The sequence below is a fragment of the Onychostruthus taczanowskii genome, unplaced genomic scaffold (genome assembly GCF_017590055.1).
Source record: "Onychostruthus taczanowskii isolate IOZ18803 unplaced genomic scaffold, ASM1759005v1 scaffold119, whole genome shotgun sequence".
Classification (NCBI taxonomy): Eukaryota; Metazoa; Chordata; class Aves; order Passeriformes; family Passeridae; genus Onychostruthus; species Onychostruthus taczanowskii.
In genome coordinates, this window is record NW_024498340.1 from 184,553 (window position 1) to 207,398 (window position 22,846).

At 40.0% G+C, this 22,846-nt stretch overlaps 1 protein-coding gene across 1 annotated transcript; it reads left to right on the forward strand.

Moving 5' to 3' along the window:
- The first annotated feature begins 385 nt into the window (after window positions 1-385).
- Window positions 386-22,476, forward strand: KDSR (3-ketodihydrosphingosine reductase). Its single transcript, XM_041427772.1, has 10 exons — window positions 386-615; window positions 7,870-7,959; window positions 9,062-9,118; window positions 13,999-14,064; window positions 14,213-14,308; window positions 15,294-15,485; window positions 17,187-17,270; window positions 19,609-19,692; window positions 21,482-21,583; window positions 21,950-22,476. The coding sequence occupies exons 1-10, from the start codon at window positions 508-510 to the stop codon at window positions 22,067-22,069; spliced, it is 999 nt and encodes a 332-aa protein (XP_041283706.1). The 5' UTR covers window positions 386-507; the 3' UTR covers window positions 22,070-22,476.
- Window positions 22,477-22,846: the final 370 nt, after the last annotated feature.

Genomic DNA, 22,846 nt, shown 5'->3' on the forward strand with positions numbered 1-22,846 from the left:
TCTTTAAGGTCCCTTGGAACCCAACCCATTCTACGATTTTACGATTAACAAACGCCAGGGCTTTTCCCCCTTTCCCTCCCGAGGCCGGCAGTTCCCTCCCCATGGACAGGGCATTCAGGGCGAGCTCCGAGCCCACGCCTCCCCATCTCGGGGCGGGCGGCAGCGGCGAGCCCACGGGCCTGGCCGGGCCCTGCCGCCGGCACCGCCCGGGGCCGCTCCTCGGTGCCCCCCGGAGAGGCCGCCACGGGCAGGGACCCGGGGGGCGGCCGCGCAGCACCGCCGCTGTCCCGTAGGGGGCGCCCGCCGCGCCGGGAGCGGCTCCCGCTTCCCGCCGCCCTTTGCCTCCGTCCCTGACCCCGGGAGCGCCGCGGGCTCCAATCCGCGGGCCCGCCGCCGCGGCACGGGCAGCGGACGGGCGGCCCCGCGACCCCCGCGCCGCAGCACCCGCCCCAGGAGCTCGGCCCCCCGCCTGCCCGCTGCCCCTCCTCCGCCGGCGCAGCCCAAGCCATGCTGCTCCTGGCCGCCGCCTTCATCGTGGCCTTCGTCCTCCTCCTCTACATGGTGTCGCCGCTTATCAGCCCCAAGTCTCTGAAGCTGCCCGGCGCGCACGTCGTGGTGAGTGCGGCGCCCCTCGGGAAGGGCACGGCGCGGGGTCCCGCTCGCCGTCCCGCTCCGCCGCGGGAGGAGGCAGCGGGCGGGCGCTGCCGCTCGGCCTCGGCGCCGGGGGAGGCGGCGGGATGGCTCCCGAGCCGCCCGCCCTGCGCCGGGAAAGGGAGGGAAGCAGGGAAGGAAGCCGCTTTCTGCGAGGCGGGGGCGCAGGCTGGGGGCAATGCCCCGCTGGCAGCCGGGGGTACGGCTGCGGGAATCCCGCGGCAGGAGCGGGGAAGGCTCTCGGCGGGAAGGGAGGTTTGGGGCGCCCGGAGCGGGGCTGGCGGCCGGGCAGCGCCAGCCTTGGGGGAGCCCGCGGGTCCGAGAGGAATGGTGGAAAGCTGCTGGCGGCACCCCGAGCTACCAAAACACCGGGAGCCACAGGTCCCGGGTGATAAGGAAATGACCTGTCCCGATGGCTCTGACAACCGCTGCGTGTCCCGGTTGGCTTGAGGCGATGGTCTGAGTCACCATCTTCCAATCTCAGCACTGGCTTTTTGAGACATTCCTTTTGTATTCTCCAAAGCCACCGGTTACCTCGAGTTTTCTTTTAGCATCATCCAGGGTAATGACGTGGTGTTTACACACGCATAAGCCAAAGGCCAAATCTATTATCTCCTTGGTCTAAAAAACCAAGTCAGGTATGAGGAAATGGAAAAACCAATACAAAGGAAGTGGTCAGATGACACTTGGGCGCCCTTTCATCTTTAAGCACAGAGATATGGATGTCTTTGAGCAACATTTTGACAAGATGGTAGGAGGAAGTCTTTGGAAGAGCGTACTGTTGAAAGAGTCCATGAGTAGTACATCACTGGAAGTTGTACGAATATGTGGCTTGGGAAGAGGGGGACGGAAAAAAGGGGAATACTACCCAGTTGCTTTCAGAGGCATCACAAAATAGTGAATTTGGGCACATGACAGCAAATGAGTTAAGTGGTTCAAAAGATTCAGCGTCCTAGAATCAGCTTTCTTAGTTTATCTCCAAATCTCCAGGGTATGTTTTGCGCAGAAAAGCTGCAGTTTACTATTTGTTTAAATTTACCGTAAGTGAGTAGTTTTGGTTTGGTTTTTTCATTTTTATCTTTTGGAGTACCTCTTTGGAGGATGGAGCTGTCCCCAGGATGATTAAGTTGCAACAGTGCTCCCCAGTTGCTTTATGCAGTAGGTGTTAACTTGGGTGCTGTAACTGGCTTTGCAGCATCATATGCTGTGTGAGGTGTGTTCAAGGTTGCATTAAGGTTCTTGGGTTATGGCTCTTTCCCTGCAGGAGTAATGATTATTAAGGCAAAGGTGAAGGAGACTTACACACTTGCTGTGACTTGTGAAGAAATAGAATAGCAGACATAAAAAGTGAAATGGATTTTGGTTGGTTTGTTTTATTTATTTATATATGCAGTGATTACATGGAGTTTTGTTCATTCTGTACAGTGATGAAACTCTTTAAAAAGCTACTGTGCTGGCTCTTCCAATCAGAAGGGTTCATTTAAACAAACTCACATTGAAAACTACGAGAGTGTTGTTGTTAGAGAAACCTCCCTGTAACCATTGCTGCTAATTAGCAGTTTAAGCTCCATTTGGTGCTAGTAGAAGGCTGAAAAACAGTATTCCTGCAAGTCCTCTAAAATTAGGAGTTCAACTGGAAAACTAACTTTATGAATATATATGAATATGCTGATAGTGAAAAATCTTACAGAAAGGCTGTAAGATATATCCATCTTGATGATGCAAATACAAATCTGCAGGCAACAGTTTTATTGATGTCACCACTTGTGGAACTGCTTATTTTGACTTCAGTTATGCTCCTCAAGTGTTTCTGCAAACTAATGAAGTATGGGACAGTTGGCTTGAAGGTCACTGGTTTTTAGATGTGTAGATGCTGTTAATAATGCTGGACACTTGTACTTGTGGATTTCAGATTCCCTAATATGTATAAGGACGAGTATTGGGTGACGGTAATGTAAATCAGAAATACTATTCAAGAACCCTTCCCATGTTGTGTGTGTAAAGTGAATTCTTCAATCGTATGGTGGGAGTGAACATTCTCTGCTACTGAAATGACTGAGAGACTTCGTGAAAGTATTTAAGGACAGTAACATTGTGCTTCTTTGAAGTCTTCTCATGGAAAATGGTCAAAACCTGTTTAAGCATCAGGCCTCAGTTAAACCCACTGTTGAAATAAATAAAGGAATGACCTGCAAATTGTGTATATAGCTGGTTGAGCCCTTTCAACATGCATAAGTATTGGGTGACGGTAATGTAAATCAGAAATACTATTCAAGAACCCTTCCCATGTTGTGTGTGTAAAGTGAATTCTTCAATCGTATGGCAGGAGTGAACATTCTCTGCTACTGAAATGACTGAGAGACTTCGTGAAAGTATTTAAGGACAGTAACATTGTGCTTCTTTGAAGTCTTCTCATGGAAAATGGTCAAAACCTGTTTAAGCATCAGGCCTCAGTTAAACCCACTGTTGAAATAAATAAAGGAATGACCTGCAAATTGTGTATATAGCTGGTTGAGCCCTTTCAACAGGTTGAGTGATTGTCATTGCACGCTTTAATTTTTCAAAATATACCTGAATAAATTGCTTTACTGAAGCAGAAAAAGTCAGTCTTCCCTGGAAACATTTCTTTCTACGGGTCTGTTGAAAATATAATGAAATATGTTACATTTCTGAAGGAAGGTCATTGGGCAATTTCAGAGGCTATTACATACCAGTTATTGAATTTTCAACTTAAGTCAGCATTCTTTTCACTTCTTATCCTTCAGAAAAATTATTTCTCTTTACTCCTAGCAGTTATGGTTAGGAGATGTCTGAGTTATGGCTGAATAACTTACTCTGGCTGCCATTTGGGATAGGAATTTGAAGCAGAAAACTTGAGGGTTTTTTTTCTTTGTCCTCTCCCACAGTCATTTGTGCATTTGCGTGATGGAAGCCCTTGCTGTGTTAGGCGAGACATGGTTTCTGGAGAAATCATAGAATTATAAGAGTCCCTTTTTCTTAGAAGAGGAGTGCTATTCAGAGTGAGAGTCTAGAGAACTCCAAATTACTCATCGTCTAATCTCGTGGGTTCCTCACCCCCTCTCCCCCCCGCTGTCCATATCTGCTATGTATTTTCTTTACCCCAGCTAGCACCATTAAATGGTAAAGGCTTTTTCTGCTCTTAAATTGGCTCAGGCATTAGGTTTAGCTTATTTTAAACAAAATGCTTCTTAGATGCTTAATACTTTTTTACTTCTTGCATGACAAGGAAAGCATTCTCAAAGAAAGGGTGTAAAAGTTATTTTTGTGCTGTAGAGATGTAGCTTCATGTGCTGAACTTCTTTGTGCTTTGTGATTCAGAAGGCAGCTTAATACATTTATTATTTTGCCACTGGCTTTATCTCTCTTGTGTGGTCTCAGGCTACAAACTAGTACATGTCACAGATTCTGTGAGAATAAGCTAGTATTTTGGTAGCTGTCTGTAACAGTAGTCAGGAGTATGAAAATAGGTTAGGGCAGTCACCGCTGCTGCATTTGCATTGAGCTCACTCGGACCACATTTAATTGCCCTTTGCCAGGGATGTTACACCTGCTCTCTATACATGTTCTTCTTTATGTTTCTCTACAAAAGTTCTTGAGTGGTGTTTAAAAACTCCTCGCTTGAAATATTAATGCTAGTCTTCTCCCCTTGTTTCAGGCTTAATCTTTCTAAAACCAAGACCCCTCGGGTCTCAGTGTTATTAATGCAGTTATCCAAGTTCTGAATAGCGATGGCAGGAAATGGAAAGACATTACCTGCTTGGCACTGTCTCCCATTCAGTTTGACAAGGTCCCCTTTTCATGTGGCTGTAGTTCAGGGTGATTGTGCTGAAGCCTCCTGCACTTGGGTCATCTCTAGTCCAGTAATTTCCCCCCTTCTGTGCAGAACCCAGCCTGGTGCCTGTGGTCAGCTGTAAGGAAGGCCCATCTTGGTGTCTCGCACCGTCGTTCCTGTGTTGGGAGTGATAAGATCTGTGGTTTGGACACATCTGAGTGGTTCGACAAGAGGTCATTTTGAGTCTAGTCAGGTGTGCTAACCACTTAGAGCCGGTTAAAGGCACGTTCTGTTTCAGTAGAAGCTTCTTTCAGAGCACTGTCTAAAAGCATGAAGCCTGCTTGCCTGCGGTTCTCAGTGAAAGTTAGTGAGTTCTATTGGAGATGCCATATCAAGTCTTGATCATTCCTGATAACTGTTCAGTTAATTTGGATTTGGACTGTCTCGTCAAATGAAGTGAATTTCCAGTATCTCAAATTTGAAGATCTAGTAGATCAATTCTCTGTACCTCATGCCACTGTTTTCACTTATAATGGGGAAGTAAATCCTGTGACTCTTAAAAATTGAACTATGTTATCAAGGATCATAGCTCAACAAGTTGGAGCCAGGTATTTTTTGGCATACATAGTTTGGTACCTGTTCTTTTTAAGCATAGTGCTGCATTCTGAACATCTGAATTAATGCTAAGGTTTAATTGTGCTTTCTTGTCAAAATACTAATCTATGGTTTGAGTTGCAGTGGCCATATTTTTATTTTTGTAACTCCTCTCAGGCTGGGTTACAGTAAAATTTAAAAATGGGATCGGTGGCCATTCAAATGTCCAGAATTAGTGAAATGCAGGAGCAGTGTAGAACCATTAGCCACAAGGGTAAGTAGTTGTAATGATGTTGTCTTTAACAGAGTAGGTGTGTGCTCTTCTGTTAGTTCTGAGCATGTTAGGAACTTACATACCTAACAGACCTCATAGATTTGCTTAGGTTAACTTCATCATAGCACAAAGCAAACTTTTCACTGGTGTTGGGGATTTTTTTTTTTTTGCTATTACATTAGCACTCATGGTGAATGTTTCTTAAAGATGTATTAGTAACAAACTCCCACGTGCTTGTAGCAGCCTCCCACCTAAATGCTAAAGTTCCCAGCTAATTGATATTGTACTTTATCATCAACCAATCTGACATGAGCTCTATCCAGTGTTCTTGGGTGTGACTGTAAATAAAAACTTCCTTTTTCTGTTCCTTTCATGACTTCAGACATTGTCTTTCTGAAGTGAACCTGAGTGCTGTTTGACAAGGTGGAGGCTTGGTGCCAGTACCTTCACCTGCAGAGAATTCCTCAGGCAGTGTTGTAGCTGACCCATTCCTGATAGTTGTCAGTTTGTGCTGGTAGTAATCAGCTGTCTCACCAAAAATTGGAGTTGGAACAGTCTTCCCTGCCCATTGATTAGTGCTGGTGTACCTGCTGCTGATCTGTGGAAGCATCTCTCACATACTGTGGATCTGAGGTCTGCCTAAATGTATCAAACTATTTTACCCTTTTCAGATATGTATTGAAATATTGCAATCTATTTTAGGAATTTCTGTGTATTTGTTGCTTCTTTCCCTAATGAATTATTAAATTAATTCTGTGATTCTGCTGAAGTCACAAATCAATAATTGCCACTCACACTCTTATGGGCTTATTTACTCTGAGAGCTGTTGTTGTTGGTTCGTAATACTACAGACAGGGTCTTGCATTTCCAAACGGGACACACATCTTGGAGTTATTCTCAAAGGCTTGGGTAGTGTGAAGCTGATCTTGCAGAGTCAGTTAGAAGTTAATCTGAAGGAGTTCTCTCTAATAACAGAGGAAGCCTAAAGTGCTGAAATTAGTCTTTGTGAGTGCTACGCCTATTCTTGGCCCATTTACGGCTCAAGATGAACCAGTCAGAAACTGTGGATTGTGTCGAAAATCTTTGCTGGGATTATTTTATTTGCACTAAGCTGTTTTTGCAGGCTAGTGGTAAAATACTCAAATGAAAGAAGAGTTTAGTGACTCATGGGAATGTACTTCTGACTCTTCTGACTTTACTGCCTCCGGGAGTGGAAAGAATTTTGAGGATAATGCATCTCTGAAAACAAAACTGAGGCGTTACCTAATGAGGAGACAACACAAGGCTTTTGATAGGATGTGTAGTTAGAGATTGGGATCTTTGCTGGTACACTAATTAGCTCAATGCCTCCATTTTCTTAAAATGCAGGAGGTAACCTTTCACTGGAGTCTTTGTAAAGGTTTTGATAAAAAGTGAAAGGTGATGATTTCCGAAGAAATCTGAATTTCATCTTCTTCCAGTTCTTCTGAACTCGTTTCATCAATGTGTTTTTCTTTAAGATAACTGCTTCTAGGTATTTTGTTCCAATATTTTCTCAATATGAGTTTTATTATGCTGTTTAAGGAAAATTCAAATAACTTCAGTATATAAGGAGGATACGAGTGTCCTAGAACCAACAGCACATGCAGGATGAGACTGATCCAAGTCACCTAAAGATGTCAGGGCAGACATTTTTATTTTAGTCAAAAAGAGAGGTCAGGATTGCCATCTACATCTTGATCCACAGGCAGTTCATAAGTAGGTTTATTGAGGGTAGTGAGAGAGGTGGTAAGGTGACCTTCACTTGTATATTGGTATGATTTTTCAGGGTACATTCCTGCAGCATATGGTGCAGGACTGTAGCCATCAACCTGTATTTGTCTAATATTAATGAAATATTAACTTTCTGTTTGCATATAAGACTATCCAGGTGTTACAGCTTGGAGGAAGAAGAAGGGGTTATGGAAATTTAGGTGCTGACATCCTCAATAAACTGAAATAGCAGGATGGAATGGGGGCAGTTCAAGGTTCTGACTGGGGGACTGAAAAATACAGCAAAAAGGGCAAACGTTGAATTAATAGGGTTTTTCCTTTAATAAGAAAGAAGGTGTTTTATGTTTACACCATGATGTCTTCAGAAAACAATCTGCAGTAGCTGATTTTACAAGTAATTTCTGCTGTGGCCAGGTATGAAGGGACAGTATATAATGGCACTATCATGGCATTCATAGTGGATTCAAACTTCTAACAACACGCTTTTGGGAGCAGCCTACGGAACATGTGGGAGCGCCCACGTGGGAGTGGTCTAAGTGTGCCTTACAACAGAAATGACCAAAAATTACCGCTGAGGTAAAACTGGTTTTAAGGCAGAAACACAGGCTCATTGATCTGTTCAGACCTTATGTTTCATTCATACTCCTTAAGTGAGCTAACTTTAGTGCATCTCCTGTACTTGTATCTCCTTGGGTGACATTTTAACCTCGGTATGTTTTTAGAATTTTCATGTGATTTGACTCATGCATATGTGAGGAGGGATGAGGATAGTGGACTAACACTGATATTTTCAAACAACTTTTAGGTAACTGGAGGCTCCAGTGGAATTGGAAAATGTATTGCTATTGAATGCTATAAGCAAGGTGCTTTCATAACACTGATTGCAAGGGATGAGGTAAGTGTATGTGTAACTTCACCGGCTAAACTGTTCACAAAATCTGTATAGGTGGGCAATAATTTTGGAATTTATGATTATTCATACTACTTCACTGTATATTTTAAGGGGACCCTAAGCATTTCAAATTAATGCATTTGAATAGCAGAGGTGGCTGCCTTTTTAAGAAGCATAGCCCAACACGGAATTTGTGATTAGCTTGCTTTAAAACTTCACCAGTGCTGTTGCTTTTGTTATTGGCATTTGTTATATCATTGTCTAGATTTGTGCCAGAGCACAAAATCAGGAAAACCCCTATATTGGTTAAAACTGTGGAATTTCCCTACAGTAAGTGATATGTGGGAGTTTAATCATCTCTAAAATTCACAAACTGTACTGGTGTCCAATCAGCATTATATAATATTTTTTACTAGTGAAAAACTCTTCATCAGGACAGCTTTGGAAGAAAAAGCATTGCTTTGTTGTTATTTTTATTGCTGTTTTTAACTAAGAGGTATTCAGAATTTAATTGGAATTACTCTGTTTTCATAATAGGCTGTTGTTTTATTTGTTGCAAAAAACCTAATTATTCTGGAAATAAAAGCATTTAATTTTTGGGGGGCCCTCAGTCTCAGCTGATTTGATAGTTTACTTACACTTGAGAACTTACTTTACATAACCTTGAATGTAGTCAGAATTAAGAGAATTTTTCTTGAAAGGACTTTTACACTTTGAATTTACCAGATTTTTGGGATTTGATGATTTCATGGCTCTGATTATTCTGCAGGAAGGTTTATGTAATTTCATATAAACATAAAATAGAGCCAAAATAATGGAGAAGAATGAATACCTACCGTTTTAGGTGTGCTCTCTGTTGCATGAAACAAAAACATTAAATCTATGGAAGTCATTACTGGCTTTAGAACACAAAGTGAAAAACAGAGAAGCGAGTTCTTGATAAATTTCATGTTTTCATATCTTTGTAAGTCTTCAAAATGACAGTAAACTGCTGTAACTAATGGAGGATAACTTTGGGGGGCTTTAGGGTTTAAGCCTCATTGAAGCACTGAGGACTAATTCTGCTCTCAGAACTATGTTTCAGTTGTCCTTGTGTCCATTTCAGAACAAGCTGTTGCAGACGAAGAAGGAAATAGAAAAGTACTCTGTTAATGACAAGCAGGTAAGGTCACTGCCAAGGGGGGCTGTCGTGTGTTTTGTTGAACACAGTGACTACAGCTCAGTTCACTGGTCCTGTGTTTAAAACAAAGCTGTTTGACAAAACTGAGTGAGGACTCAGTGTTTGGATTCAGGAATACCAGTCTGTTTACATGAGATGTTTTGAGCTCTTGCTATATTTGATGTTGCCTAGCCTAGTGCATTAGCCTGCTTTTCTTAGAAAAAGATGTCTTCATCTGTAGGTGCAGAATGCTTTTTTGGATAGCTGCAATTCACTGTCACTTGATAAGCATTTTATTCTTGCAAATGAACTGGAAGAACCAATTTTTTTTTCCCTTAAATACCGTGTTTTTTGCAATTCATAAATACAGCATCTATCTTGGGAAAGAAGTTTAGTCGCTTGTTCCCAGGTTTATTTCACTATATCATACTTTTGTTCCTTTTCCTGACTAATTCCTGTACTGGTTACACAAGTTAAAGTTGTGAAGTTCAGAGACTTCTAAACATAGAAGCTGCTTTGCTGAATAGCTAATGCACTCGTGCATGAGGGCAATGGTTTAGAGCTTGCAGAAGTACTAGCTTGGAATAGCTAAGCTTGCTGTGTTCAAAACATGCAACCTTGAGGTGAAACAGTAAAATAATTTTTTCTTACTACTAATAATGAAGGGGAGAGGGGAAATAGTACTGAAACTATTAACATCTCTGATTTCTTCTGTTCCAGGACTTTGTTGATCATAAAAGTAACATAGTAACTAAGTTCCTTTCATGATCACAGATAAAAGTAATTTATTTGTCCATAATTTTTAGGGGGCCCTCAGTCCCAGCAGATTTGATAATTTACTTACACTTGAGAACTTACTTTAAAGTTCTAAAGAACTTTAGAGATTTGAATTGATAAACTAGATGTTCTGTTGAAAAGAGCAATGAAAAAAAGCTGAATATTTGCCGGCAAGAATGTTAGTATAGTAGCTGATACAAAATTTTTTAATACCTCCATTTTTAAGATAAGATTCTGTCTTTGCTTCCTTATACTTTTATCAAATGGCTTGAGCTGTTTTTGTGTTTTTTTCTGTGCATGCTGCCTTACTCAGATCAACTTTGTTTGAAAATCTAAGCCATTTGAGGTGAGGAGAAGCTGTATTTTGCCCATTAAAAAAATCCTGATAACCATTTTCTTTTAGCTGCTCTAACAGTTTCCCAAGCTTAGCATTATAGTTAATCCCTTGTCAAACACTGTGTCAGGATGTTCTTGTTAAAATCTCTCCTAGCTTGATAGATGCTGACTTCTAAAAAGACTATTATTTGGTGCATGTACCTAGGAGATTCAGTGAAAATGTCCAAAAGCACCTTCAAGGCTGAGCAAGCTCCAGTGTGGACTGACCAGGACTTATTTTGCAGAAGCAGTTTCAGGCTTGCAGCCAGGTTAAGCAGTTGGCAGCGGAGGTGGCGGGCAGGCTGGCTCCTGGTTGTGGACGTGGTCTCAGGGAGGCCTGACTGATCTGAATGGAAAGGACAGAACTGGAGAAGGCAGGGAGTCTGGGGCAGAGCTGGCACTGGAACAACGGATCAAAAGCTGTGAAGTGACAGTAGATGAACAGAGAAGCTGTACAAAAGGATTACTGAAAGGCTGTAGAGAAAGGTGGTGCCTGGTGTAGGTAACATACACAGACTGTAACCTTTAGTAGATACAGAATCATGGAATGGTTTGGGCTGGAAGGCACCCTAAAGATTGTCTAGGTCCAATTCCCCTGCTCTTGGCAGGGACACTTTCCATTAGACCAAGTTGCTCAGAGCCCCGTCCAACGTGGTCTTAAACACTTCCAGGGATGAGGCATCCACAGCTTCTCTAGGCAACCTGTGCTAGTGCCCCGCAGTAAAGAATTTCTACTTAGCGTCTAATCTAAACCTACTGTCTTTCAGTTTAAAGCCATTTCCCCTTGTCCTATCATTACATGCCCCTCTTCAGCTTTCTTGTAGGCCCCCTTTAGATACTGAAAGGCAGCTGTAAGGTTTGCCTGAAGCCTTTTCCATGCTGCACAACCCCTCTCTCAGCCTGTCTTCATAAGAGGATTGTTCTAGCCCTCTGGTAATTTCTGTGGCCTCCTTTGGACTCACTCCAGCAGGTCCATGTCCTTCCTGTATTGGGACCCTAGAGCTGGATGCAGGGTTCCAGGTGGGCTCTCAGCAGAGCAGAGCCGAGGGACAGAATCCCCTCCCTTCCCTGCTGCCCACGCTGCTTTGGATGCAGCCCAGGACACGTTTGGATTTCTGGGCTGGGAGTGCCCATGTCTGGATCATGTCCAGCATCTCATCCACCAGCACCCCCAAGCATCCCCAAGCCCTTCTCATCAGGGCTGCTCTCAATCAGTTGTTCATCTCCCAGCCTGCGTCAGGGGGGGATTGCCTCAATCCAGGTGCAGTACCTTGTACCTGGTCTTGTTGAACTACATGAAATTCCCAAGAGCCCACTTCTCAGGCTTGTCCAGGTTCCTCTGGATGGCGTCCTGTCCTTCGTGTGTGTCAGTTGTACCACCAAGCCTGGTGTCACCTGCAAGCTTCCTGCAGACCAAGTTGTCTGTGTCCTTGAAGACACTGAGTGGTCCCATGTCAAGAGGCAGAGAGCCTCAGGAAAGATTACTGTTTTCTTGGGCATGGGCTGTCACTGTTCAGCTCTTGGATACATGCTTGAAACCAAGTTGCATTGACAACCAGAGTCTGGCCTCTATGTACCTTTAACCTTTCACCTTTGCGTGTGATTTAGAGTGCTGATGGTGCAGCCTCTCTGGAGGTAGGTGTGCACCACAGCAAAATCCTTACCCTTAGAGGTTTTTTCCAGTATTTTTAAAGTCCTTTTTCTAATCTAGAATATTCTCAGTTGCTTTACTCAAAGTAGAGTTGATCTTTTATTGGGGAAGGCTTTCTTAAAGATCCAACATCACGCAATATTTAGAACAAAATGTAATGAGCAGGACTGGGCATAAGACTACTTCTGGTGTCCTAGATGTGGATCTATAGTCCATTTTTTTTTGAGTAAAGGTAATTAGTATATGGTAGGAGAAAGAATGTATGATAATAGAAGCAAAGAGGTGAATTGTAAAACATGGTAATAGTCAGTAAAAGTTGTGGTAGTTCCCGAGTGTGTTGTTCACAGTATAACTAATCTATGCCATCTGTTAAATTAAAAAATTTGCTCCGATTTCTATAGAGAACTATGATTTACTTCATCTCCTCTCTGATCTTGGCAAAGACATCCAGATGATAATTCAATGTTGTTTGCATTCAGCTGCTGTTTTGTTCCTAAACTTATGAAAAAGATAAATGTTTCCAAAATGTAATAAATGCCTTAAGGGGATTCCTACCAATAACTTGTGCCACAAGTTTACTCTGCTATCCAACTCCACACAGTGCTGGGAGGCAGGAATAGCCAACCTGCTGTACAGGAATGGCAGGCAGATTCTGTTTATGCAGCTAAGAAGTGTTACAGTCTGACCAGGGGCAGGACTGACGATCCCTGGCTGCCAAAGCAGTTAGTTACACTGTGGTGAGCCTTTTTGTGTGTGTGTGTGTGTGTGTGTGTGTGTGTGTTTGCCCACATGCTCCATGATAAGTGGTCATGAGCACACTTTTTACAACTACTGATGACTTTGTTTTATTTTATCTCTAACTTTTAAATTAATTGACCAAAGTAACAGAAAGGATAGAAGTTGGAACAAGTATACAAGAGTCCCTCCTATTATTGCTATAGGAGATGGCTTTTCTGTTCAAGATGAGGAATTGCCCCAGAGCTCTGTTGATGGCTTAGCAGAGAGAGTAGCTTATTTGTCAGTACATGGTGTTTGCAGCAGTCTTATAGTTTGGAAGTGGTAACCCAAAAGAAGCAGTGCTTTCTTTGGCCTGAAGTTGATTTGAAGGTGTTGGAAAACCTAGATTCTGAGACCATCTTGCTGAAAGTAGTCAATAACTTTCAAGGAAAACAGGGCCTAACTTTTAGCTGCAAAAAACCTATTTTCCTTCATCCTGCCTGCCCACCTCTCCCCTCTGCTTCTTTCTTTCCTGGTCATTTTAATTTTTCTATATCTTTCAAACTAAACCTCTTAATGTCTGATTTTCAGACAAGATGTAAATATGCACACATGCCTCCACTTTTTTAGATATTTGTGACACTGTGCAATGAATCAGTTTCTCATAGAGTTTTTACTTTCATTTTGTCCTTGAGGTGTCCCAATTAAATATTAATGCAACTAGGTTTACTACTATTCTTAAAAAAATAATAATGAAATAAGGAGGTAGTGTGCATTGCAAGTACTAAAATTAGGGGGTTTTTAACACTTGCTTTCTAAATTTTGGAACAAGTTTTTTATTTTTTTTTTGCAGTGCTGGTGCTGCCGTTTCAGGGTAACACTGCAACAATGCCTTGCTATGAGGAGGAAAAAAACTATTTTTTCTTTAAAGATGAACCTAAGCCATACAAATGGTTTGACTTATGTTTAGCTGATAAAAGTTAAACATATTACTGGGGAATTTTGATTGTCTTAGTTAAAACAGCTTTTACTAAACATCATGTAAATAACTCGGTCAATAGTGTATCTTAGTACAGTAAATTAGAAATTGTACTTTGCACATGAGTCACTGCTTTGAAGATCACAAGGTACTTATTTGTTCTTAATGCAATCTTTATTATACTAGAACCTGTGTATGAGGGGGAGGAGCTTGGAGGTAGCAGAAACTGCTTTCTTCAATGTGCCAGAAGGCATAATATCTTGTCAAAAGACTTTTTTTGTGGAAAAGATATGACATTGGTCTTGTTTCATTTTGAAAGGCTCTAAGTCAACAATTCCTGGGCTTGGTGTGTTGTGAAAATGTGCTTTTGCTTTTCTTTTCTAGGTTGTACTCTGTATTTCTGTTGATGTGTCTAAAGACTATGAACAGGTGGAGAATGTTCTAAAACAGGTGAGAAAATAACTGGTTCACCTGCATAGCTTGAGAAACTTATCTCTGTGTGTTGTATTTCTGTTGGAAATGGTATTTTATTTGGTATGGTGATACAGGAAGGTTTTTTCCTTATAAAGAATATCTTAACCTCTGTCCCCTCTTCCAGGCTCAGGAGAAGTTGGGGCCAGTTGACATGCTTGTAAACTGTGCAGGGACATCAGTTACAGGAAAATTTGAAGATATTGAAGTGAATTCTTTTGAAGTGAGTGAGCATACTTTTTTGTTTCATCATATGATAATTTCTTATTTAACCATTCTAACAATTAAGTTGCATTCTGTTCCAAAATTTGTGTCTGCAGACTTGAACAGTGCTACACTTGACTTGTGCTAGCTGTCAGAATGTCTTCAGATTTGCAAAGGTTGCCTCTAACTTCTCCCCTAATGATTTCACATAGTTTCTTTTTTATCTGTTGAAGATTTTTCTTATCTTTTTTTTAACCTGTTTAAGAAAAATGCAGAAAAAGAAAGAAAAATCCGTGTTCACTTCTGAGACGGATTAATTGTTTCAGCTTGAGAAGCTGCTGCTCTGATGAACAGACAAAAAAGCAACCCCAAAACACCTGTATTTTGGTTACTTTTTGCCCGCAGCCCTCAGGCCTCCATTCATCTACAGACACTGCTGAATCATCTGAAAATACTAAATGGGCATAATTTTATAATAAATATGAATCATCCATTTTATTGCTTGTATAGGCTATCAGTTGTGTTTTATGTTTTGTAGAGAATGAAAGTAAAGACTTCCCTTTATCCTGGCAAAGAATAAAATCTCTGAAACTTGTAAATACATAGCATTTTTCCTGTTTCCTGTTTTAGAAAGCTCTTTAAACTTTCAGTACGTTTTCATGCATCATGCATAAATGGATTGCTTCCTGGAGGCTGTTCAGGTTAGATTTTCCCTAAAATATTATTCTTTCTCCTTCAAGGCCATATGGTTCACAGTATTATCAGTATCCTGGATGCTATTAAGACTTACAGGATTTCTTTTGGCTTGGAGAGAGATTTTTAGCTATAAAACAGTTTATGAAGCTGTAGAATAGAAAACAGTTGTTTCTTTTGCCAGAACAGATCTGGTGAACTTGATTGCTAAAGCAGACTGAAGCAGGGGTTTTTTTGATAGATAAGACAAAACAGCTGAAGAATTCTGGATCTGAGGCTCAAATACTCCACTACTGCTGTCGTTTGTACAGAGATTAATGGCAGTCAATTACCTGGGCAGTGTTTACCCAAGCCGAGCAGTGATCGCTACCATGAAGGAGCGCAGGATGGGGAGGATTGTCTTCGTGTCGTCTCAGGCTGGGCAGTTAGGCCTGTTTGGATATACAGCTTATTCTCCCACGAAATTTGCTCTTCGAGGGTTGGCTGAAGCCCTGCAAATGGAGGTATGTGTGCAATGATTTCAAGTAATTTTGGTTATAAACAATTTTAACTGTCCTGTTTAGCACAGGACATTTTCATTTAAAAAATTGGGGCGGGGTTTGTATTGTGCAGCATTGCGAATATCTGTGTGTTATTTGCCCTTATTTGGCAGCAGTACAATGCTATTGCTCTGCATGGGTTGCAGAAACTAACCTGATTTCAAGAAATAGAAAAAATCTGTTCCTAAAAACTGAGTATGACCACATGTGCAAACATTTTTTAATATTTTATTTTAATTAAAAGGACTAGGTTTTTAAGACTTTTGATTAAAAGCCTTCTTCAAGGTTCTAAGTGCAAAATGCTATTGAAGATATCACATGGATGCATGAGATTGCCAGTTTGTTTGAGTGTCCATGGTAAGTGGTATGTGAACCATATGAAACTGTAAAACTCCTAGGCTAGAATTTGAGGATTGTCCACCAAAACAAAAATTGGGTTTGCAGTCACTCACCCTTCCATATTTTGATATATATGAGCTTTTTATTCTGCAGTGATCTAAGCTTGTGTTTAAGACCAAAACCAAACAAACACTGTTTTTTCATTATTCAGTGGAACAAGGTGGGTAAGTACATTGTAGTAAGAGAGATGAAACTGACTTGAAAACTACTTTTGCCATTTTCCTGTCAAGAATGTATATTTGAGTAATTACGTGTTTATATACAAAATGCTTTTGTTTGGTTCCAGACCCTGTCATAGTCCCTGTCATATGCCTTGATCAGGATAAGACTGTGGGGTAAAACTGCCTCTAACCATTTCTGGTCTGCCAAATAGAACAGTGTGAATGTAGGGTCTTTCTTCAGACTGGTGACAGATACTTCTATGAAGACTGAATTATTCAAGACTAAAAATAGGGTGTTTATGGGCGTGTGGTGTGGTATTTCAGGAAGTGTTTTCAATATAAAGCGTTTCATAATATAAATAAAAATGCTCAGTGTTTTACAACATTTTGCTTTATTGTAGCCCTCTGAATATTTCTATTAAAAGTTTGGGGTTTTTTTTTTGTACTGTGGTACAGATTTGCATTGTAGCAGTTTGAATAGGATTGCAGTAAGTAGTGTAATTCTATGACATGTACATACATAAATAAATACAATCCTTGATGTAAGACCTTCCATTTCCCCTCACATTTTCCAATTATTTTTTGTCTCCTTAGACTTTGACCTCTTGCAAGTTTATACCATGGGTTGAAAAGCCTTGAGACTTGAGTATACCTCTTAAAGATAACAGATTTGAATTTTACATTTTTGTTGTTGTTTTTCTTCGGTGAAAGCCTTTCTGGCCTTATGTTTATAAATGTTGGGTACTGGTATTTGACAGTGGTTTAATCTTCTTTTAGAAATTGAAAGTGGTAAAATTGTAGACCTAAACTACTTTATTATTCTTCCTAAGTGTCTTGAAAGCCACCAAGATTCATCAAATAATTTGCAAAGTTTTTAGGGCATTTTATTAGAAAAAGCACCACAACCACCTTTTAAAAATCTTTGCTGTTTTGTTTCTCAGTTGACAAAGCTGCAAGTCTTGAAATTGATGAGTACTTAACCCTAGAAGCAATCTGAATTGTTGCTTGCTAAACTTACTAATTAGAAGATAAATTGATGAAATTATAAGGGACATGTGAAAGCTGTCAGTATTAAGGTAACACTTAATGCTTTTGTAAAACACAGGTAAAACCTTACAATGTCTACGTAACAGTGGCCTATCCTCCAGATACTGATACTCCTGGCTTTGCAGAAGAAAGTAAAACAAAGGTAAATTATCCCTTAGTTTTTGAAATCAGTATTTTTAAAGCATATTAAGTACTCTTAAACACTTCAATTTTACCAGTTTTTAACTATGCAGAGTTCTATAGCTTGCAGATAATTTTGTGTAGTTTCTCGTTCTGAGGCTTTAATACTTGCCTTTAAGATCTGAAACATTGCAGAGTATTCCTGCATGAAATCAGAATGCTGCTGTGGGGTGGAAAACTGTGAAATCACTATTTGTTTTGATGCTAAAGCTTAATTAGCCAAAAACAATATTCCTGTTTTGCATCTTCGATAATGTGTGGCTGTTGTGATAGATGTGACAGATCAGTAAACCTCAGTTCCTTCAGTGGAGCCTGCAGCCAGATCAAATTGTATGAGTGCATGTACTGATGCAGTTCAGTGATGGCTGTTCTCTAGTATTGCAGTAGAAAGGGACCTCTCTGGCACTGTGTTCGTAGTGGAAATGACAGTGTCACTTTTCAGAAGGATGTGTCAGCAGCAGGAGGCCTTTGTCATTTGGTTTACCTTAAAAGTGAAAGTTTTGACCATCTTGTCATTTGCCATGTCCATACACGTGAAGTATAATTCCAAAAATCACATTCAGGCGCCCTGTTCAGACTACAGCAAAAAATCTCATTATTTTTTATTTGCATACTGTGAACTAAAAATCTGCTATCTAAGACTATCATCTTTTCAACATGCACCATCACGTACAATTGGAAATTGAGTTTGAATTCCATTTTTTCTTTCACCCTTTGAATAGGAATCAGTAGGGATTGTATAACACAATTCTTACTTCATCATTTCTTGATACAGATATTCTGTATTAAATGTATACTCCCACACATCCGCATAAAGTGCCAGAATTAGACATCTGCAGATACTTGTACAGCTTGCATATTCTCTAGGATTTTTAGCCTATTTCAGGGCACCAGCAGGCACCAGGAGAATGTACTGTTCATCTAAGATTTCTCTTCGAAAGAGATTCAGAGAGATTTATCTTATTTGTCAAAAAATCTTTTGTCTTTTAGGAGAAAATTATGCATTGCTTTAGCCTACATGACCTCTTTGGATGACTTGCTCCTAGCATGATAGTGTACCTTAAATCTCTGCAATATTGCATTGCCCTGACATTTCAGATACTCATTTATTGTTGCATTTATTTAATACTACTGAATTAATATTAATATTCAGTACTACTTAGAACATATGCCTCCATGTTGCATCTCCTTATTTTTCTCTGTAGTTATTGATTATAGTAAAAAAAAATGTCAGGAGCTAGGATACAGCTTTCCTGTGTTTATTCAGTAAGCTTTTTTTTTTTTTAGGTAGCTGCCTCACAAATGACAGCTGTACCTTGGCCAGCTGAGTAGCCAGCTCAAGCATTTAATGGCTGATTTCTGCCTGTCTTATTCCTAACATATCATTAACTTTAGCTGTCACTCCTGAACAGCTGCTGTTTTTTTCCCAGATTTAGAGTTTTTGAATTACTGTTGATATCCCTGTATCTCATTCAGATTCATTTGATACTGGCCAGTAAGCTCAGAAGTAAATAAGGGGCTATGAAATGGAGATCTGATGACATAAGCCATATCACTGTGGGAATGAATGTAAAAGGTTTTTGTATGTGATTTGTGCTGGCAAAGGCACTGATGCGCTCCTGGCCACCCTTAAAATACACATATTAAAAAGAATAAAATTCAGTGAGCTTGGTTGATGAAATCAGAACTCATAATTCTACAAATATAGGGAAATAGGCCCTTTTCTATGAAATTTAATTACTGTAGTACTTTGAATTGATGATGAGAGACCTGTAGTTGTTCAACTTTTCCCTAGAAGTGCTTTTTTAAAAAATAATAATCCCAGAATTAAACTAATCCCAGTATTAGAGTAGGCCTGGGGGGAAGAAAAAAAAAGAAAAAAACAAAACCACCCAAACAGGGCTTTATAGGATCTTAAAATATTTCATGTCTATCTTATACTTCATTTCTGGCAAAAAACATTAATGAACAAATATAAGTATTGAGGAAAAATAGTTAAAGTGTTTTGATAGCTTCTACTGAAAATAAAATACTTGGGGGGGAAAAAAACTCTCACTTTCATGGAAGTAATAAACTATATACAAAAAAGTACTACTCAGGGAAAAGTTATAACTTCCCTTTGTAAAATTGGACTATTATTTATGAACATGCTTATACCTTTGTTTAAATGGGTATTTTAGATGACACTTGCTAGCAGCAGTATCATCCATGTCAAAAGACCCATTCCCAAAATTTGACCTTCATGTTTTTCTCTCCTGTGTGTGCTTAGTCAAACTTAAACTGGTGTTTTTCTATTAAAGCCCTTAGAGACGAAGCTGATTTCTGAAACCTCATCTGTTTGCCAAGCAGAGCAAGTTGCCAGAGTTATAGTGAAAGATGCCATAGTAAGTAAATGGTGGTTTTTGAGCATGTTCTGTGTTGAAGAGTCTGGGACTGAGACTATAAGATAATGGCTAAGCTAAATGCAAAAGCAATTAACACAAAACAGTTCTCTTAGGTTAGTTTGAAAAGAGCTGTTTTCTTTATTCTTTTTTTGCCACTGTGCCCACAAATGATTTTATACAGTCTCTCAGAAATAAAAGGTATCTGAAGCTGTACATAGGCAGATTAAAATGATGCATCAGTATGATGCAATGTCTCAGGGATGGATTATGACTGACTTGAAAGCACTAAACTACTGACTTTGTGTGTATCAATTACCATTTGTCTAACCTCAAAAGCTTATTGTACTCTCTTATTTTTCTTGAAGATGAGTTCATATAAAAATAATTTTACAATAAAGGAAGGCAGTTGACCTTTTTTGGCTTTTAATATCTGAAGTATGTGATTTGTGAGTGATTAAAATACATAAAATTCTGTTCTTAGTGTATTGCCTTTCTGAGGATTTTTTTCAATGTTTTGTGCTAGGCTTGCATGCTAAATAAAGCACCTCAGAATAGAAACAAACATGAAATTTCATGATTATAAAGCACACCCATTGAATCCTAAAATCTGCAATTACTTTGCAGTTCCAAATACTCTTGATATTCCACATGGTTTACACCTACAGCAGGTGTTCAGTTGTGAAGTTTTTACAGTGTTGTCACAAATACAGCAATAAACATAAAATTATGTCTGATTTTGTTTTAAAAGCAAGTACTACCTCCACAGAGTATTCTCCTGTGGTGATTGAGGAAAATTAATCTCCTCTCTCATCTTAAGCATCTGGTATACTTATACCATACTTTCTACACTTTGGATCATGTATTAGTTCAGATGTGGTCTTTATGCACTCTGGCCATGAGCAGAGAGACTGAAATAGAAACAAGAAGGTGTTTGTGTACTCTCAGGTGTATGTTGGGAAATAATCAGATCTAATAACCTCTACTACTTTGCATAGCTTTACCCCTAACCCTGAATCAGGAACTCCACCTTTTCCTTTCACTTCCACATTCCATAGATTTAGTCCCACAATGTTTCAGAAAGTCTGTCTGGCATGAAGTCAAATGAAAACAAATGAGAGAAGCCTGGGAGTAAGAGCTGTAGAACTGCAATTTTACTGTTAAGTAATTAAAGTTGTTTGGTTGTTTGGGGTTTCTTCCTGGTATCTTCCCCCCGCCTTTTCTCTCCTCTGAATTGCTTAACAAGCTGTGTCTTGCAGTTAAAAATCCTTGGTGTAGGTGAAAGAGAACCTGCTACCTAGCATTTGAAATACACCCCCTTGCAAATCTCATGTGATAAGCAAGCTAATTTTAACAAAAGGCAGGCTGTATTTGTCATACAATTGCAGTAGTGGTTGGTGAGCTGATAGAGTTAGGGTGTCATTCAGTTTCTGAAATATGCTTATAGCTGTGAAGACTCGTGTGTTTTCTTTAGAAGTAAGCATGCCACAAGAAGAAATTTGCAGCCTTTATATCTTGTAAAAATCTGCAGTAATTTAGCACACTCTCTCTAAAGAGAAGTTGGCTTCTTTTTCCATTTTTAAATGAATACCTTTTAGAATGTTGCTGTATAGCCCAAAATATTTTGGAGTATTTTGCTTCTTAATTGTGGCAATATTTTTTTACAATAAAATATTTGTTGTTAGCGATATCAGTTATCTGTGTCCATCAAGAGTAGCTGTTGAAATAAGGCACATCATGATTTGCTACAACTGGGGAAATTACTTTTTGTTTTCTTAATCCTTCCATCCAGCAAGGGAACTTCAACAGCTCAGTTGGATCAGATGGCTACATGCTGTCAATATTGACAAGTGGAATGTCACCAGTCACTTCTATTACTGAAGGTCTTCAGCAGGTAGGATTTGGGAAGTACCCGTTGTCATAATTTCTGGTAGTTCAAAACAGTTTCAGAATGTAGAACATGATGCAAAAATGGATTATCTTTTCATCAGATGGCTGTTAATACTGTGGCACTTGGGTTTAGGAAACTGCAGTAGTATTTTCAGGCTGAAGCAGCAAGTTGGTGACTGAGCTGAAAGTATTTGCTGCTACTCAAGTCCTGAACTGTAACATAGTTAGCTTGGTTTGGTCAGTTTGTTTTCTGAAAGTTATATAACATGTCTGCCTAGAACTTGGGGTTTTTTAACAAATTTTATGACTCAATAATATGGTGGAATCCGGGATCCAAAATGAATTGAAAGCTGTTTCTCTCTGTTTCCAGGTTGTTTGCATGGGCGTTTTTCGCATCATTGGCCTATTTTACCTAGGAAGTTTTGACAGCATAGTTCGTCGCTGCATGATGCAAAGGGAAAAATCTGAAAGTGCAGATAAAACTGAGTAATCTTTACTTTGAGTGGAAAGAAGAATGTCAAGCGGTCCTGGACAGCTTGCTGCTTAAGTGGGACTCAGTTTTGCTCCTGAAGGATTTAGGCTGGAAGTACTTGCATGTGTGACAGAGGAGTCCCCTCAAAAGCTATCAGAAAGAAAAAAACAAAAGTACAAATCCAGAAAATGCCAAACTATGCAAAAGTGTGATTGAGGATTAGATAACTTTTTTTTTTTTTGGTGATTTGAGTTGGAAAGAATTTGGAGAGCTCGTAAGTGATCTGCAGAGTAGAATTTGAGAATGGATTATGTGTGGTAATTCTGGACAAATACTTAAGTTTTCTCACTTTGGTGCTTATGGATGAAATAAGTACCATGACAGACTGGGCTGAAGTAGATTGAAGTCCCCTGAACAAGTCGGTACCTTTTGCTAACGTTTTGGGGCTGCTTTGGATTTAGAATGTTAACTTCTCCTTTGGCCAGTCTACAGATCCTTCTGTCAATGACAGCTTTCCTTATTCTGTCCAACATACGACTGTGGAAACCTGAAGATGGCAAATATGTTTGTATGATCCAAGCTTTCTCAGTGTGGGAGTAATTAAAAAGTATGATTAATAAATGCATACTTTCTAAAGGGAGATGAAGAACCCGTTCCCACAGAGGAATGCTAGGAGATGTGGTCGGGTCTGTAGCTCTTCTGGCCTTTGAAGTACGTTGTGAACAACAACAACAAAAAAAAATCAAACCAGTATCAGTGTGTCAGTTACAACTCAGCATTTTAAGCCATTGAAAC

Coding starts and splice junctions, on each gene's coding strand:
- KDSR (XM_041427772.1), top strand. CDS start 508: ATGCTGCTCCTGGCCGCCGCCTTCATCGTGGCCTTCGTCCTCCTCCTC. Junction 616..7,869: donor TGCCCGGCGCGCACGTCGTG/GTGAGTGCGGCG, acceptor AACAACTTTTAG/GTAACTGGAGGCTCCAGTGG. Junction 17,271..19,608: donor CAGAAGAAAGTAAAACAAAG/GTAAATTATCCC, acceptor TTTCTATTAAAG/CCCTTAGAGACGAAGCTGAT.